This window comes from Sebastes fasciatus, chromosome 24, assembly GCF_043250625.1.
Source record: "Sebastes fasciatus isolate fSebFas1 chromosome 24, fSebFas1.pri, whole genome shotgun sequence".
NCBI classification, from domain to species: Eukaryota; Metazoa; Chordata; class Actinopteri; order Perciformes; family Sebastidae; genus Sebastes; species Sebastes fasciatus.
Window position 1 is genome coordinate 17,195,577 of NC_133818.1, and position 19,085 is coordinate 17,214,661.

At 40.6% G+C, this 19,085-nt stretch overlaps 2 protein-coding genes across 5 annotated transcripts in view; both read left to right on the top strand.

Annotated features, from left to right (window-relative positions):
- Positions 1-4,978, top strand: part of LOC141763118 (uncharacterized) — a 92,696-nt gene extending 87,718 nt beyond the window's left edge. The window contains exons 4-7 of the mRNA XM_074627442.1: positions 1,176-1,462; positions 2,668-2,934; positions 3,474-3,614; positions 3,708-4,978. Coding sequence (XP_074483543.1) covers positions 1,189-1,462; positions 2,668-2,934; positions 3,474-3,614; positions 3,708-3,868 — 843 coding nt within the window. The 5' untranslated portion in view covers positions 1,176-1,188 and the 3' untranslated portion in view covers positions 3,869-4,978. The remainder of the gene's footprint in view (positions 1-1,175; positions 1,463-2,667; positions 2,935-3,473; positions 3,615-3,707) is intronic.
- Positions 4,979-5,643: 665 nt separating this feature from the next.
- gart (phosphoribosylglycinamide formyltransferase) overlaps positions 5,644-19,085 on the top strand; it is a 305,993-nt gene continuing 292,551 nt past the window's right edge. Inside the window, exons 1-16 of one of the 4 annotated variants that reach the window (XR_012593021.1) lie at positions 5,644-5,745; positions 6,130-6,242; positions 7,801-7,950; positions 8,999-9,094; positions 9,172-9,346; positions 10,724-10,835; positions 11,938-12,006; positions 13,110-13,235; positions 13,347-13,434; positions 13,517-13,602; positions 13,685-13,853; positions 15,170-15,401; positions 15,598-15,692; positions 15,858-15,967; positions 16,966-17,164; positions 17,242-17,493. Coding sequence is in view for 1 of the 4 variants with exons in the window: in XM_074627432.1 (XP_074483533.1) it covers positions 7,806-7,950; positions 8,999-9,094; positions 9,172-9,346; positions 10,724-10,835; positions 11,938-12,006; positions 13,110-13,235; positions 13,347-13,434; positions 13,517-13,602; positions 13,685-13,853; positions 15,170-15,401; positions 15,598-15,692; positions 15,858-15,967; positions 16,966-17,164; positions 17,242-17,493 (1,954 nt within the window). In the remaining 3 variants the exon portion in view is untranslated. The other 3 variants (XR_012593020.1, XR_012593022.1, XM_074627432.1) reach the window with 3 other exon arrangements.

Genomic DNA, 19,085 nt, shown 5'->3' on the forward strand with positions numbered 1-19,085 from the left:
CTCTCTGGTGGATTCTCCCCACCCCTGGTTTCTCTTTTTATCTATTTTAGCATTTATTCTAAGCAACAAGTTTTAATACAATGTGATATATAATGTTTTTCAAAAACCACCTAGATGAGTCCACCTAAACAACCATGTTAGCCTGATTTAACTGTAAATACAGGCAAGACCTTGTAACCTTCTTTCCCTTATGTGTATCTCATCACAGTCACAGTTTATACAGTATATGAAAAATAAAAAATATACGTGACCCTCTTTTCACGTAGCCTGGGCTCCTTGTGGGGCTTCCTCCTCTACTGCTTCAGGTCCTGTCCTGCTGCTGGAGCACTGTGTTAGGTGCCACCAGTTGAGTCCTTTTCCTGCAAGCTGCACAGCTGTTGCAGTTCTGGCCAGAACCTTGTGTGGGCCTGTCCAACGTGGCTCCGACAACAAGTTAAACAACTAGAACAAAATATATACAATAAAAATAAATAGTGCTATAGAAAGAAATATGTCTGATGTGCATAATATGCAAAATCTCACATTAACTTCAAATGAGCCACAGATATATTCATGAGATGCAACTTCTCATCCAACAACAGTCTGTATTTGTACTTAATCTTGAGAATGGTTACTTTAGATATGTCTTATATTTTTGATCATAGATAGATTTTTTTTACTGTAGAGTTAAACTTGTACAGATGTGTTTCCTCAGTGCTTCTTTATCATTTGTCATGGCTGAAGTTGGCCAGCAGGGGTGCTAGGTGTCCCTCTGCCTCTCTGTCCAGCAGGTAAACACAGAAGCACAGAAGGAAGAACCACGTGTAGTTTGCGCATGCGCACTGCTTGTTTGTTATTGTCGCTGTCTGTTGTCTGTCACTGTGGGAGATGGTAAGAAATGATGTATTATACCTCTGTCAAGGCACACATGCAAGTGCATTATAGTGCTTATTGAGATTAAAACAAGAAGGAGACTTATAGTTGTGAATGTGAGCAGGATTATCACATGTATATATAACAGTCATGATGTATGTATGCATTGTTTTGAATCTGGCAGTGGGTACATTTAGCTCATATTGAACTATTTTTGCACTGAAATGTAATTGTACACTACATGCATTGATGCACTTCACACAGATGCACAAGAGATTGTATATAATGTAATGTAATGTAATGTTAACCCCTTGTGTTTCCAGGTGAGGCTCTCAGATGGAGTCAGTGTGTGAGCAGCTCCATGGAGGTGGTGATGATGAGGAGGAGCAGACAGGAGCAGATGAAGCCATGCTGTGGTCCTTCCAGGAGGCTCTGGAGAGGCAGACCCTGCAGATCGGAGCGTCAGCCTGCGGGGCCACGGCCGTGGTGGACGTGCTGAGGGCCCTCGGCGTGGACGTGGCCCCCGAGGAGGCGGACCGCTGCGTCCAAACACGCCTGAGGAGGACTGAGTCACCGCTGCCCGACTACCTGCTGTCCCGGAGTGAAGCCGGTAAATATACCCCTAGATTTGTCATCACCTTTGTGGCAGTATTGTAGTAGTACTGCACTTAAGTACATATTCAAGATGCTTGTACTTTGCTTGAGTATTTCCATTTTATGCAGCTTTCTACTTCTACTCTACTACATTTGTCTTACAGCTTCAGTTAAAGTACTTTGGATATTTTAAGTACATAACCCTCCAGATATGTGAATGTAAATGGGTTCTATGGGTACCCACGAGTCTCCCCTTTACAGACATGCCCACTTTATGATAATCACAAGCAGTTTTGGGGCAAAAATCATAAATGTTTTTGCATGCAGTATAAATGTGTTATTGCAATATATTGATTCGTTACCCCTGTATCGTGATACGTATCGTATCGCCAGCCCTAATAAAAAAGCACGTTGGTAAGAGCATGCCAGACAGATATAAACAAAGCAAAGTATGTCTATAATACAGTGTAGAGACAGATTCAATTAACATTTTGTTCTGCCATCCATGATAATAAATGTATCACTGAATTATGATCTCTTATGCAGAAAGAAAATAAAATAAGTTAAAGAAAACACCAGCAATGTAACGTAATGGACAAAAAAACATCACTTTACCAGATAAAGCCAGAAATAGTATATATTCCATGTCTGAAAGTGGCTTTTTTTAATTGTTAGACTTCACAATGAATTTGGACGGTAACATTTTAAAAGATTTCTTACATTGTTTGACAAAACTTGACTAAATTGGCAGCTTTAAACACTTGAGCTCAGAGCTCCACACTGTTCTGTGACATTTCAGCTAATGAAATATTAATACATTAAAGCATGACTTTGTATAGGTAGCATATCTTAACCGGGCCCGCAGAGACTCCATTTCAGGTGTCACAGATGTTAGCGGAGGCTATAACTTCCCCGCCGAACGAGGCTCCGTAATGTCTTGAACCCATAAGTGCGGTTTCCTGCCAGCGTGACAGCTGGCTGCACTGCCAACCAGGCAAATTCAAAAGTACCCTCTTGAATTAGACAAAGAGTTTTATGTCTCTCAGAGGAGCCACTGTAATTGACTTTTTCAGCACTGTAACACAATTTTTTTTTTTTGCGTCGACATTTGAGGCGTTTAGCTCAAGCTGTCGTCACACGTGAGATGGAAAAGAAACTTGTAATCATTGATCTTAGACAAAGTAAAAAATAATAAGGTGATGAAAAACTGACTCCTTTTAGGTGCGACCCACGCTCAGCTCATCCGAGGAGCACAGGAGGCCAGCGTGGGGAAGGTCATAGGTCGCTTCTTCTACCTGTACCCTCGGCGGCTGGTCAGACTGGTCCCCTGGCTCGCACGCTGGATCCGAAGAGGTGCCGTTCCCGTGGCGACCATGAACATGCAGCTGGCTGTGCCCGAGGGAGAGGAGGTGCCTGACGCCTGGCACCATCAGCTCATATTTGGCGTTGCACCTAATGCTGTTTTCATGACCAATCCTTTAGATGTAGGTGAGTAAGACACAACTTTTTCAGGAGAATCTCCTGATGTTGATGCATATATATTTATATATACATATATATTTATGTATTTATATATTTATTTATATATTTATATATATATATATATATTTATGTATTTATATATTTATTATATATATATATATATATATATATGTATATATATATTTTTTCTTTTGTTTATTTATTTATAGATATATCTTATTTATGTATATATATATTATTTATGTGTATATTTTTATTTATTTATATTTATATATAAATAAATAAATAATAAAAAGAAATGTATATATATATATATGTATATTAAAAAAAATATGTATACATATATATAAATAAATAATAATAAAAATAAATATATATATAAATAAATAAAAGAATATGTATATATATAAATAATAATTATATATATATATATATATTATATTATATAAATAATAAAATATATGTATATTTGAATATATATTAATTATCTTTTTAGGAAGCAAATATATATATTTATTTGAATATATATTAATTACCTGTTTTAGGAAGCGAGGCAGAGGTGCACCAGAGACTGTGCAGTGAATCTGTGTTGCTGATTCGTCGAGAAGACGTCCTGCAGAGACTGACGCCAGATTGCCGTCTGTCCAGCTTATCAGACCCGCAGTGGAAAGCCCTGGATATCGAGGGTAGACGCAGTTAATTAGGGTTTTATTTATGCCGATTTATGCAGATTTTTCATCTGCTTAAACATCTTTTCACCCCTATTTTCTTCCTATTAGGTCAAGTGAGGCAGATGGCCCTCGAAGAGGAGCAGGAACAACCCAAATTAACACACATCACGATCCCCGCGGCGTACAGTTCAGGCGTCACGCTCTTCGCCCTACGAGAGTCAGAGTTAGGACAAGAACTCCTCAATGCTCCTGAGCTACCGTTGTTGTGACAGGACTGACACACATGGACTTATTTATTGTGATGTGAAAAATAAAACATAAAATAACACTTGATCCTAGTGTTTTGGATCTGCAGATATCTGTACTGACGCCTTGAGAACAGTAATCGTACGTTGAGGTCGTCTGAGAGAGCGCAGGCCTCGATCACAGCCTGGTAGAAGACGGGATCGTAGTCTTTGCCAAACAGGATGTTGTCTCAACAATTGTTGCAAATGGCAGGTTGGAGACGAACAAATATTTGCACAGTAAAAGTATTACAGATGTGTGCAAATTATCTAAAGGGACCCACATGTGGGTCTTCATTTGTCAGCTGCTTTCTGCCATCAAACAGCTGCAAATATTTCCACCAACACACCGTCATCTATGTTTTTTACCATGCGTTATTAAGGGTTTGGTGTCAGTTGAAGAAAGGAAGCATTCATGCTTCTTTTTACTACATCTATGCCATCATGTAACTCACTGTGTGAAAGATTTACCTCATCTGCTCCCTGCTGCTTAACTAGAGAGCAGATCCCATCAGTCCCTATTTGGCCACTTTACACCGTCTTCCAGTTAACTTTAGGATTGACTTTCAGAACATATTGATTTCTTTTCAAAGCGATAAATGGCAGAGCTCCAGCTTATATTTCAGAGCTGTTATGTCGGGATGGATCAGCACACTCTGATTGCTCCAAAGGCCACATTAAGCACCGACGGCGGTAGAGTCATTACAGCCAGCGTACTTAGATGTTGGCACAATTAAAGAATAATATCCATCTGTTTTTCCTCAGAGCCAGCTCACTTTTCCATACTTAAAGTCAGGTATATTATATGTTAATATGGCCATTGTCCAATGTACTCTGTGTAGTAGGATGCAATAAATTATAGGATTATATGGAGGGTTGAATGGTGGCTGTTGGCACAATGGTGGAAGAAGTATTTAGATACTCTCGTTAAGTAAAGAAAGTAAATCAAATTATATTGAAGTAGAGTACTTTAGTACATGCACTTAGTTACTCTCCATAAGTGCTTTTGGCAGTACTAGTAGTGCCAAATAACATCCTTATTGTACCAATAATTTAATATGATAATTTATATGCCATAAAGTATTTTTCCTTTAATGACTCATCTTTGTTATTGTCTTTTTAAAAATACTTTATTTACAAAGTTCAAAGTTCAAACATTCAGATTTTTCATTACAAAAAAAATTGTAAATATATTTCACAGTATGAAAATAATATAAAAATGAATTATACAACAAATAAAATGTAATGAAAGGAAAAGATGAAAAAAAAACAATTAAACAATTGTCTGTTTGCACAATGAAATTAGTTGCATAACATAATTAAAATTAAATTATTATTTTTTAATGACTTAATTAAAAGTAATTAGTTTAGTTAATTAAAATTAATGAAAATGAGTGGATGCCTATTATTACAGTTTCTGACAGTTATTTATAATTTATTTGTAAATAAATTAAATGTATTTAAAAAATATTTTGTGTAACAAGATGACATAAACAGAAAAAATACTTTTATTTTGAAAGCGAGGTGAAGCTGTAAGACCTTTTTCTTGGGTGGTATCGAGAAGGAAGCCTGCAAATTGGGAAATCTATAGCGAAATTAGTTGCACAAATGAATTCAAAGTAAATAAAAAATTAATTTATTATTTTTTAATGAATTCATTAAAAGTAATTAGTTACTATTAAAACTCTCGCGACAGTTTCCCCCAGTTTGCTGGCTCCCTTCGAGCAACTACCGAACTTTGGCACGACAAACCGCCATTGCTAAATTAACTACAATACCCATGATGCACTCGACAGTTACACCCCTAGGAAGTTGAAAAATCCCCAAACTCGCCAAACAAACATGTTAGTGCGCAGATAAAGGTAAGAAACAAACATTGACAATGACGAATTCGACTGTTTTTATGCTAATTAGGACTTTAGCTAATGTTTGCTTTCAGCTCCGTACGTCATTGTGTTCTATTGGATCCACGTGGTGCGTGTGTGTAAGGGTGTGTGTGGTGAGATGAGAACACAACTTAACTTTCTATCTACTCAAGGCCTATGGAAAGGAGGTTAGGACACGCGTCATCAACGCGTCATATCTTCGGGGGTATTGCACATGCGCAGTAGAATCTGGTCGAAATTGAGCCAATCGTAACGCAGTTTGAGTTACACTGCGCATGCCACCAAACCCCAAGACCCGTGTCCCAGCCTCCTTCCATAGGCCTTGTATATCCACGGTCAGTGTGCAGGCTGAGAGCAGAGCAGAGCAGAGCAGAGCATAGTATAGTATAGTACAACTTTCTGACTGCTGTCCTGAACCGAACCGAACCGGGCACCGGCTATTTCCTGGTCCACACATCCACTAACACACACAGGTGAGTGTTTAAGCAGCACGTGTGGTGTTCATTTCACCAGTTGATTATGTACTAATGTTGCTCAAAATGTCATAACTGTTATTTTCATACAAAAGCAGAATAAATGCATCTTACTTACTTACTTTACTAGCTTGTACAGAAAAAACACTGAAGTTAGTTAATTAAGTAAAGTAAATTAATTTCATGTTTTTCAGGATATAGACAACACCATTCATCCTGTTAACCTGCTCAATAAGTGCATGTGCAGCCATATGTTGTGCAGCCATATGGTTGATGCATAGTGTAAGTAAATATTAGAAATCTTTTACACAAGTTAAGATTTTAGTAGCTTTGTGAAGCTCTAATTATGTTGTAAAATAAAAGTACTCACACACAGTATGATAAGAAAAGTGTAAACAGTACAGTAAAGTTATCACAGATGCTCATCTGATCTCATATTTTTTATATTTTTTCCTGTTTAGAAACTCATGCATTGTTAGACCTCATGCATCTGATTTGCTCTCTGACATGTGAGTCACATGAGAGGAATGATTTCAATTAAAAGGCAACACTCGTCCCTTTGTACTGTATCTGCATCCTAGTGGTGTTCAAGGCACATTATTGACAATGTAAATGCACATACAGGTCTTGCACAATCCTCAGGTCACTGCAGATAGGGGTGGTTTGACCTCTGACCCAAGTTTGTTTGAGTTGATAGGGGTTAGAGGGTCTTTTCGCCTTGTTCTGTATGTAAAATGTTGTACACTCGTAGTGTTAAAGGTGACATTTTAGGGCAGGGCTGCAGGATTATGTCCAAAATTATAATCACGATTATTTTGATGAATATTGAGATCAATATTAGTTACAGTTTTCTATGAGCACACACTTGAAACGCCAGTATCGCAGTCGATCGTGTTCATTTAATTGTGGGAAGCCAAAATTGTGATCATGATTAATATTCGATTAATTGTGAAGCCTTAATTTTGGAGATGAGAGTGAATATAGTGAGTCTTTTGCTTTAGTTAAGGATATTCAGGAGGACAAATAAGCCCCAAAACCAGTCAAATAAATCAGGTTTTTGATGAGACTGATGAGATTATATTGATCCAAATGTGTGTCATGAGGTTTCTGTTGAGTAACCACTCTGAGGTAAGAACTTCTTAGTGTGACATCCTCTGTTAATCACACTTTAGATGGCTGCAAAATCATCATTTTCTATCCCTTAGAAGTGCAAATAATAAAATAAATACTTGCATGACAGAAGAAACTGCGAATAGTTTAATGTATATCAACCTGATTTGTTTTTTCATGTAAATGAGCAGTTGCTGGTGATTCATGCCTGGCGACCATGCCATTTAATTGTTGACTTGTGTTTTTGTTCTACTTGATTGGATCCGTGTTAGCGTGGCGTTACAAGATAATGTAAGACCCCGGGCCTCGAAAAAGGTCAACGCTTCGTCACAGCCTTTTGTTATAGGTCAATCTTTGCATGCAATTAAATGGCTACTTTACAAAAGAGACTGAGAAGCCGCTCTGCAGAATAGCTGTGAAGGTGTGAATGTTTTTTCTCGTCACTAAGGCGCCATGGCAGAGAGGGTGCTGGTGGTCGGCGGCGGTGGACGGGAGCACGCGCTGGCCTGGAAGCTGGCCCAGTCGCCGCAGATTCAGCAAGTCCTGATGGCCCCGGGGAACGCAGGCACGGCCAACTGTGGGAAGATCAGCAACTCTGGTAAATACAAACACCAAATCCATTAACATCTGGGATGACAAACAATATATTACACCTCGAAGCTCAGTTCAGAATCAGTTAGGGCTGCAATTATTGTAATTGTATATTAATCAGTGTTTTATTTTCTCCATTATTCAATAAACTGTGTGGTCTATAAAATAATTATTTAAAAAAATTGCATTCAAAGTAATGATTGAAATAATTAAGAAAAATGAATAAACAAAAATGTTAAAAAAAACAAAACATATTGAATAAAATGTATATAAATAATAAACACACATCTAGCGCACATACTGTACACGTTTATACATCTGAATGGGTCAGTAGCAATCATGGTTTGAAGAAATAATAATAGTAGAAAACAAAACTGTTTAATTTCTATTGCAGAGTTCAAAGGGTTAACATTTTCGGATCTGGAACCAGTGAATATTATGGCTTATTTGCTATAAAATGTACTTACCAAAAGAATGTTTTGACGTTTTTAGAAATAGGCTTATTGGCTGAAGAATAGATGAGAAGAATCTTACAGTCTTTACAGTCTTTAGACTGTAAACAGGGAAACGGCTAGCCTGCTCTGTCCAAAGGTAACAACATCTGGCCCGTAACCCCAGATAAAAAGTCATATTTACACACAAACAAGGTATTATATAGTTGTATGAGGGCATTTAGTTTTTTATTCTTTATTCATTTGAATTTTAAACTCTAGAATAATACAATATAAACTTCTTCCTTACACCCCCAAAAGATGGTTTGATCTTCATATCATTCATAACTACTGTGACTCCTTCGTGTCTTAATAAATGACTAGTGGGATTCTGTGGTGTTAATTATCTTTTAATATTTTTTTGTCATTTCTTTCTATATTGTTTGGACCCAAATGTTTTATGTTTTTGTTTCAATAAAAGCACTAAATTTATGACACCCATGTGGAAGGTGAAGAGAAGTACGTTCACATAGAAACGTGTGAATTAACACTGAATCAATGACATATTGTTGTTATAGCATGAAGAATGTAAATGATCCTTCCACTCTCTCTCTCTCCATGCAGAGGTATCGGTGAGTAACCACGCCATCTTGGCTCAGTTCTGCAAGGATCATCACGTGGGGCTGGTTGTGGTCGGACCCGAGGTACCGCTGGCAGCAGGTAAGTGAGCTCCATCACATCTAACTGGTGGTCCTTTCTTTGTCGTCTCTTTCCCTCAACCTTAACGTCTCTTCCAGGTATCGTAGACGACCTGACGGCGGCAGGAGTGCCCTGCTTCGGCCCCTCCGCCAAAGCCGCTCAGCTGGAGGCGAGCAAAAGCTTTTCCAAGGAATTCATGGAGCGTCACGGCATCCCCACGGCGCGTTACGGCTCCTTCACTGACCCCCAGGAGGCCTGCAACTACATCCGCACGTCAGTACAGTGTTCATTTTGGCCCGCTGTGGTAGATTAGAGCTGGGTTTCCACCACAAAGTTCCTGCTCATTTTAGTTCTGGGAACTAAAAGGTTCCTTCAGCCCATTGTCTGCGTTTCCATCGCGGTCTAAAGATCTTGAAGATGAGGAAAAATAGTCCGCTGACGCATGAAAAAGCATCATGACATCATACATTGTTATTGATCTTATTTGTTATTATCTAAGTTTTACTTGATCATATTTCATTATTATAATAAAACTACTCCGTTTGGAGTCAAAATTATACAATTTGTATTGATTTCATACTGATCACAATGGTAGAATGTGATGATGCACAGGGTAAATGTCATGACCAAAGGCTCCATTGTGTGTGAGGATAAAAATGGCAATTCTTTCTTTGGTTCATCACAGTTTACTCAGGCATAGTAACAGTCACAATATTACTGACACTGGGGATGAATTCTCTGAGTTCTTACCGATCCATAGAGACCAAGATCATGTATATAGACCTGGTAGTTGTGGAGCTACTCTTGATTTATTTTGGGTATGTCTGTCTCAGAGAAGCACACCTTCCAACACCTTTAGGGCTTAAGAGGTAAAAGCTAAAAAGATGCGTCTTAAGGTTTCTTTTAAAAATGTCCACAGAGGCGCCTGGGTTAGCTCAGTTGGTAGAGCGGGTATTAAGGCTTGGTCCTGACCGCGGCGGCCCGGGTTCGAATCTGGCCTGTGGCCCTTTCCGCATCCACTCTCTCTCTCTCTCCCCCCTTTCAAGACTCTATCCACTGTCCTGTCATAAAAATGGAAAATGCCCCCAAAAAAATAACTTTAAAAAAAAAAAAAAAATGTCCACAGAGGTGGAGTCCCTCATATCCTTAATCATTGTCTAGCTGATTAATAAATGAAGTAATTAGCAGAGGGAAGAAAGTGCTACATGCATGCTTCCCACTTTTTATGGTAAAACAATAACACCATTTTGATTTCCAGCAGCAAAGTTTTGTTTTCAGAGCCATTAAACACACAAAATTTGCACCGTAATAGGAAATGATATCTCCTCTGAGGTTTCGTTCCTCAGATGGTTTCATGAGTTAATGATCTAAGATGTGATGATTGCCTTTCCTCAAACAATCCACCGTAAGAGTTGCAGCCCCTCTTTACTCAGTGAAAGTCATTTCTTTGGTCGTATAAACCATCTTGGGCAGAACAACAGCTGCCATATTCCATAAAACAATATCGTGCACTGCAAATGTTAAATGGTCCGCACACACAAAAAAAAGCTCCGTATCAGCGATGCAGCATCTGTTCCAGATGTGTTTTCTGTGAGATGTTGATTCTTACTGCACGTTACTGAGTTGATGTGGTTGTTTTGGGGTCTCCAGGGCCGACTTCCCGGCGCTGGTGGTGAAGGCCAGCGGGCTGGCAGCGGGGAAGGGAGTCATCGTGGCGAAAGACCAGGACGAGGCCTGTCAGGCTGTAATGGACATCATGAAGGTACGAGACTATGGCTGTATTATAACCTCATACTATACTAGTAGTACAACCTCGTACTATACTAGTAGTACGTACGCTCTGTAGCTGCTCTGTGAGCGTCACTGGCCAGCTGGTGAGCGAGTTATAAGTTATAAGTTATAAGTTATAAGTTTATAAGGGACATCTGTGTTGTGATATTTAAACAAACTATCCTTCAACAAGGAAATAAAAGCCGCTCGTCTACAGACCGGTCTCTAGAGAGCTCCATCCAGCTCACAGCGGTCTGTGAGCGTGACCGCCCAGCTAGAGAGGTAGTGACCCCGGCAGTCGCTATAGCTAGCTGTCACAGCAGTTTGTGGAGCTTCTAAACTCTGAAAACGTTGGAGCAAATGTTCGATCTAATATCGTAAAACTGCCAATATTCAAAAACTACACAGTTGATTTCTCGCCTCAGAAGTGAACTTAGTGATGAAATATCTACAAAATATATAAAAACAAGCCGTTTTCTGCTGCTGTTGTTGTAACTGTAGCCTGTGGTGGTCCAGAGCATTGCATTGTGGGATACAGCAGGTGAGGTAGACTGGTCCGATGCAAACTGGAGCTTTTTTCCAAATTAGTACGACATCCTGGTATTATTGGCATACTGCATACTGCATTTTGGCCAAATCAATATGTGCTAATAGTTTCGTATGCGGTTTCTAATACAGCCTATTTCTGTGTCATTCATCCCTGGCAGTTCTATTAGTCTAATGTCCTGCAGTATTTAGCTAAATGTTTTGCTGAGGAAGAGGAAAAATGAATGTAGTGAAGCCCACCTTCATCGAGATCTGGCAGCTGACCACAGATCAGTCCCCACTAGAATCAAATTGGATTCAATTACCAGTATGTTTTAAAGGCTGTTTAACTTTCCCCAACCAGTCTGTGGATTCTTTTATTGGCTCGGGTTTATACATAATAATTAAATTCTGCAGCGAATGTTATTTTCTAGCCAGCAATTAATTGATATAAAGGTTGATGATTGTGTGAAGCTCCTTTCAGGATTTTTTTTTGGAGGGAACCAAATCTTCCAGTCTCCACAGTTTCCTCGTGTTCAAAGGTGAACCTTGTTTTTTTGACATTGCAGGACCGGGCCTTTGGATCTGCAGGAGAGACGGTGGTGGTTGAAGAGCTGCTGGAGGGAGAGGAAGTGTCTGTGAGTCAAACCTTTTTTTTCAGTGGAATCCATAACAGAACTGAGCCAACTTTACCTCTTTAAAGGGATAGTTTGGGTGTTTTGAAGGGGGGTCGTATGAGGTTCTTATCCATAGTCAGTGTATTACCTACAGTAGATGACGGTCGGCGGACAGGAGTACCAGCATGGGAGCAAAGCAGTGTACTGCTGTGGACGGGGGCAGCAGCAAAACGGATTTTAGACGCCTAAAAAAGATCCATATCAGTTTAAGTGTACGCTAGATTTAGAATATTTTCACCACTTCACCTTGCCCTCACCTTTCTGACAGGGCACTGAAGCAGTTGTATCCATCTATGCTCTCTACACAGCCACCATGAGGATGAACCCATTGAATCATTTGGCACAAAACACGGAAGATCACAAACATTTAAGCACATAAATAATAGTGTTAATAAATTAAACAATTTAACGACACAAAACAATCAACATAGTCACATCAACACATAAAGGCTCTCCCTCCATCGCATCCCTAACCACCCCAACATAACATGAAAATAATGCACATAGAATAAGAACAATAGAATAACATAATGTCAAAGTACTGAAAATAAACTGCAAACGAAGGTAAATACAATCAAAAATAAGTACCAGACTCCTTTGAAAAAACTTGTAATTTTACCTCTCAGAACACGGGGGTTGCCTCGATCGGCTAGTTAGTTTGTGTTATTGTGTGACTTTAAAGGGTTAGTTTGGATTCACCAAAGTCACACAACAACACAAACAAAGTAACCGATGGAGGCAGCGGTAGACCTCCGTATCCTGCGAGGTGAAAAAAACAGTTTTTTTTCAATGGAGTCTGGTTGCTTTGGCGAGAAAGAAAGATAAACTGTATAGCTGTCGCAAGGCGAGTGGCTAAAATACGTTTTGCTGCTGCCCCCGTCCACAGCATTACTTCCCGTCTGTTTCTCCAAACTGGGGGCGTGCCGGTGTCATCTACTGTAGGTTATACACTGACTATGGAGAAGTACCTCATACAACCCCACTTCAGAACACCCCAACTATCCCTTTAAGGTATGACATTGTATAAAATTAGGATGTTAACCCCTCTCCCTCTCGTTCTCTAGTGTCTGTGCTTCACTGACGGCTCCTCAGTGGCTGCGATGCCTCCAGCACAGGATCACAAACGGCTGCAGGACGGCGACCTGGGGCCGAACACCGGCGGCATGGGGGCCTACTGCCCCACCCCTCAGGTACACACTTCCTCTTCCTCTCAGCCTGGTTCTCCTCTACTTTTTGTTGTATTATTTCTAGGATTCTAGGGGCGTGCAGCCATGTTTAATGCTACTCTGGATGCTGTGCAGGTGAGCCAGGAGCTGCTGCAGCAGATCAGAGAGACGGTCCTTCAGAAGACTGTGGACGGGATGAGAGAGGAGGGAACTCCTTATGTGGGCAAGTGCTCTTCTTTTTCCCCCTGCATCTCTTCCAATGTTTGCAATGGTGAGTTTCTATATTTTCTGTTGTTATTTTCCAGGCGTGCTGTACGCAGGGCTGATGTTGACCAAGCAAGGGCTGAAGGTCCTCGAGTTCAACTGTCGCTTCGGAGACCCGGAGTGTCAGGTGGGTTTTTCTTTGACTCCAGTCACCCGTCGCTGGATCTCCTCATGAAATAAACATCAAACATCTGCCGTCACTCTTTCAGGTGCTGCTGCCCCTTCTGAAGAGCGACCTGTATGAAGTGATCTTGAACACCGTGAACGGCAAGCTGGTCTCCAACGCCCCCGTGTGGCACCAGGACAGCTCTGCAGTCACCGTGGTGATGGCCAGCGCTGGTTACCCCGGCTCCTACAAGAAGGGAGTAGAGATCACAGGTACGCAAGACACTCCTTGCCAAAATTTCTGTCCAGTGGTTTCTTTTTGTTCTACTAAATTGACTTTTTTTCATTGTCAGGGAACGCAGAAATGCAATCTATACATGCAGCTTATCCTGGGAATTAATTGTTTGGCATGTAAAATATCCATATTTACTAGTATTCAGTTTGTAAATGGCACAAATTGATATATTTAGATTGTTGGTTTTGTCCGAAATCCAAAGAGATTCAGTTTATTGTCCTAGAAAACAAAGAAAAGCAGCAAATCTTCACAACTGAGAAGCTGAAACCAGAGAGTGTTTGACATTCTGAAAGTTGTTATAATCTTAAAAAAAATATTTATCCTTACCCTTATACCTGTTTATATTCTGTATTTTTATATGATATTTTTTATATATCTACTAGGGCTGTCAATCGATTAAAATATGTAAGTGTGATTAATTGCAAATTAATCACACATTTTTTTATCTCTTCAAAATGTATTAATTTTTCAACACAAATAGTCTCATGTTTCAGCGTCTCAAATGTGAGGAGTTTTTATTTGTTTATTTGTTTCTCACACAGAAAAAAAATATATATTAAAATTAGGGCTGTCAATCCATTAAAATATTTAATCGCATGATTGTCAATGATTCATCATCATCATTCCTCTTCATCCCCTATGGGACATAAGGCTTCAATGAGCTCTCTCCATTGTATTCGGTCCTTGGCAGCATGTTGGGCCTCTCCCCATGACAGGTTTCAATGATCAATTGTCAATGATTAATCACGATTAATTGCAAATGAATCATCTTAAAGGGAGATTTGTCAGGTATTTAATCCTCTTATCAACATGGGAGTGGACAAATATGCTGCTTTATGCAAATGTATGTATATATTTATTACTGGAAATCAACTAACAACACAAAACAATGACAGATATTGTCCAGAAACCCTCACAGGTACTACATTTAGCATAAAACAATATGCTCAGATCATAACATGGCAAACTCGAACTGAATGTGATTATCATAAAGTGGGCATGTCTGTAAAGGGGAGACTCGTGGGTACCCATAGAACCCATTTACATTCACATATCTGGAGGTCAGAGGTCAAGTCACCCCTTTTGAAAATGTCCATGACAGTTCTCCCTCGCCAAAATTTAGCGTAAGTTTGGAGCGTCATTCAGCCTCCTTCGTGACAAGCTAGCATGGCACCAATTGGTTGGTACCAATGGATTCCTGAGGTTTTGTAGTTTCATATGATGTCAGTACCTTCACTCTAGCTTTAAAACTGAGCCCGCTACAACCTAAAAACCTCCTTGTGTTCATCCTCAGGTTTGTCCCAGGTTCAGGACTCGGGGCTGCAGGTTTTCCACGCCGGCACAGCTCTGAAGGACGGGGCCGTGGTGTCCAGCGGCGGGAGGGTGCTGACCGTCACGGCGGTCAGGCCGTCCCTGGAGGTGGCCCTGCAGGCGGCCAATCAAGGGGTGACGGCTATAGGCTTCCCGGGCGCCGTGTACCGCCGCGACATCGGCCACCGGGCCATCGCCCACCTGAACCAACACAGGTGTGGTACAAAACTCTAAAACATTCCCTGTCTGCTTCTGTATTGTGTTTGTTGAACTTCATGAATAATAAACTTCACTTTGGATGTACTCGTGTCCTCGTATTTCTTTGAAATCGTACTGATTTTAACACTTTGAAGCCTCCTCTTTAAGACTTGTCGTAGCTGAGTGTGTGGTGTTTCACTGTGTCTCTGACAGAGGTCTGACCTATAAGGACAGCGGGGTGGACATCGCTGCCGGCAACAAGCTGGTGGACATGATCAAGCCTCTGGCCAAGGCAACGTCCCGCGCTGGTAACGTCATTTAAATAATGATTAGAATAACTTGTTTCCTCATTAAGAAAGCTGTATTTTCAGTAATCATTTTAATTTTGTGTGTTTGCCGAGATAAACAGTGAAATTAGAAAGAATGGATGAAGCGGTAACCGTGGCCGTGAATGGTGTTTTTTTTCCCACCAGGGTGTAATGCAGAACTGGGAGGCTTCGCTGGGCTGTTTGACCTGAAGGCGGCAGGTTTCGTTGACCCTATCCTGGTGTCTGGGACGGACGGAGTGGGGACCAAACTCAAGGTGCACTTCCTTCATCCACCTTTTCGGGGGAGAATATGAAAGATTTGTCAGCTGACGTCTATTAATCTTTATGTCCACTGGTTTCATATCTTTTAGCCCCCTGAGACCTGCAATCCTGGCCGACTTAACTAACTTTCAGAGGCTGTAGCAAGTTTTAGAGCTAGAGTGAAGTTCTACTGGAAACCTCAGGAATCCATTGGTACCAACTATGTCATGTTAGCTTGTCGGGAAGGAGGCTAAATAACGCTCCGAACTTACATTTTAGTGAGGAGAAACTGTCATGACCATTTCAAAGTGATCCCTTGACCTCTGACCTCCAGATATGTGAATGTAAATGGGTTCTATGGGTACCCACGAGTCTCCCCTTTACAGACATGCCCACTTTATGATAATCACATGCAGTTTTTGGATGCAGTATAAATGTCTGTATACCTCACTGTATAAAATGACCTGTGGTGACCTCTAGGTCACCACATCACAGCCTCATGAAACTTTACAGCCACAAACTAGAGACCTAGAGCATTCAGAGGATGGATGGATCAAACTAGAGACCTAGAGCATTCAGAGGATGGATTGATCAGACTAGAGACCTAGAGCATTCAGAGGATGGATGGATCAAACTAGAGACCTAGAGCATTCAGAGGATGGATGGATCAGACTAGAGACCTAGAGCATTCAGAGGATGGATGGATCAGACTAGAGACCTAGAGCATTCAGAGGATGGATGGATCAAACTAGAGACCTAGAGCATTCAGAGGATGGATGGATCAAATTAGATTAGGCTCAGACGTAACGGAGCATCAGGGGAGTTCATGCTGATCTGTAGACGGATTCAAAGGCTTCTTAAAAACAAATACAAATGTCATTAATTTAAAGTGTGAAAGATCCAGGATCATTTCATGGACTCTTAGAAGCTCATTATCATTTAAGTTTGAATCCGTCAAGGTGCCAAAACCTCCCACAAATGTAGTTTTGATAACAAGTATATGTATCCCCAGATTGCCCAGGCGTGCGGCCAGCACGGCGGTCTGGGTCAGGACCTGGTGGCCATGTGCGTGAACGACGTGCTGGCTCAGGGCGCCGAGCCGCTCTTCTTCCTCGACTACTTCTCCTGCGGCAGCCTGGACGTGGACGTCGCCGCCTCGGTGGTCGGCGGCATCGCCAAGGCCTGCGAGATGGCCGGCTGCGCCCTGCTGGGTGAGAGAGGAGACGAGTAGTCGGTTTACTCACATTTTGGAACCAAAATATATGTAAACGTATCTTGACTTGTCCAGGTGGTGAGACGGCAGAGATGCCGGGCGTCTACGCTCCAGGAGAGTACGACCTGGCCGGGTTCTGCGTGGGAGCGGTGGAGCGTGGGGCTCTGCTGCCCAGGCTGGGGGACATCGCCGAGGGGGACCTGCTGATCGGACTGGCCTCCTCCGGGGTCCACAGCAACGGCTTCAGCCTGGTCCGCAAAGTCCTGGAGAGGGCCGACCTCAGCTACAGCTCCCCGGCTCCTTTTGGCAAGTCGAGACAGACCGTCGGTAAGTCACCTCCAGTATATCTGTACACTCGTCTTGTCCTCAGTTGCAGTTTTATTGCTATTTTTTCAAAATTAAAGAGCATCTTTATTTCTTTGGCCGATGGATTTTTCCCTCCCATCATCTGTAGGGCTGCAACTAACGACTACTTTCATTGTCGATTAACCTGTCGATTATTTTCTCGATTAATCGATTAGTTGTTTGGTTTATAAAATGTCAGAAAATGGTGAAAAATGTCGATCAGTGTTTCCCAAAGACGTCTTCAAATGTCTTGTTTTGTCAAAGATATTCAGTTTACTGTTATAGAGGAGGAAAGAAAGTAGAAAATAAGAAGCTGGAATCAGAGAATTTTGCCTTTTTCTTAAAAAATGACTCAAACTGATGAATCGATTATCAAAATAGTTGGCTGTTAATTTAATAGTTGACGACTAATCGATTAATCGTTGCAGCTCTGATCATCGGCTTTTTCCGGAGTCTAAAAGTTGCAGTTTTTGTTGAAAAACAGTCTATTTGCCATGAAATTTGGTAGCAAGTAAAGAATAATCATTCACGTTTTTCAGTCGTTTTTCACACAAATAGTCTCGAGGTTCAGCTTCTCAAATGTGAGGATTTTCTCTGTTTTTATATGTTTATGTGTATTTGTTTCACACACATTAAAAAATATATTAAAATTAGGGATGCCAATTGATAAAAAGATTGCAAAAATAATCACACATGTTTTATCTGTTCTAAATTAACCTTAAAGGGAGATTTGCCAAGTATTTAATCCTCTTATCAACATGGGAGTGGACAAATATGCTGCTTTATGCAAATGTATGTATATATTTATTATTGTAAATCAATTAACAACACAAAACAATGACAGATATTGTCCAGAAACCCTCACAGGTACTTCATTTAGCATAAAACAATATGCTCCAATCATAACCAACAACAATAAACACATTTAAAACAAAACAAAAAATACCAAACATATAAAAATAAGTGTCGGAGTATAGTTCAAATAAATAAATGCAGAAAAGCAGGAGTAATTGCCATATTTACAGTATGAACAAGTGTGTATCATAGTAAACTGAATATATCTGGGTTGTCATGGACGTCATTCTGGGCCTTTGTGACATTGGCACATGTTTCACTCTTTTCTGACATTTAACAGACCAAACAAGTAGTCAGCAGATTAATCCATAATAAAAATAATTGTTAGTTGCAGCCCTAAAATATTGAAAGGTGCTGTTGATAACATTGATAACACTCCGCCACTAGATGTCACATTATCCCTCCCCATTCCACTACATTTACTTCACAAGTGGTTTCCAGGCACTTACCATCAATCTCAGCCATTTATCTGTTTTTCACACACTAAGCCCCAAATCCACTCCGGCCCCTCTACCCTCCCACTCCGTGGTGGAGTGAACTCTGTTTGTAGTCACACTCACAGCTCAATGAAGCTCCTTCTTTAAGGTGGAGGGGATCAATACAGCGGCCACTTCGGGACAAACTTCAAATATCAGAATCACAAATACTTTATTGATCTTTTGGGGGGGGGAATTGAGTTACGTTTGCTCTCGTTCTAGAATATAAATATAAATTTATAA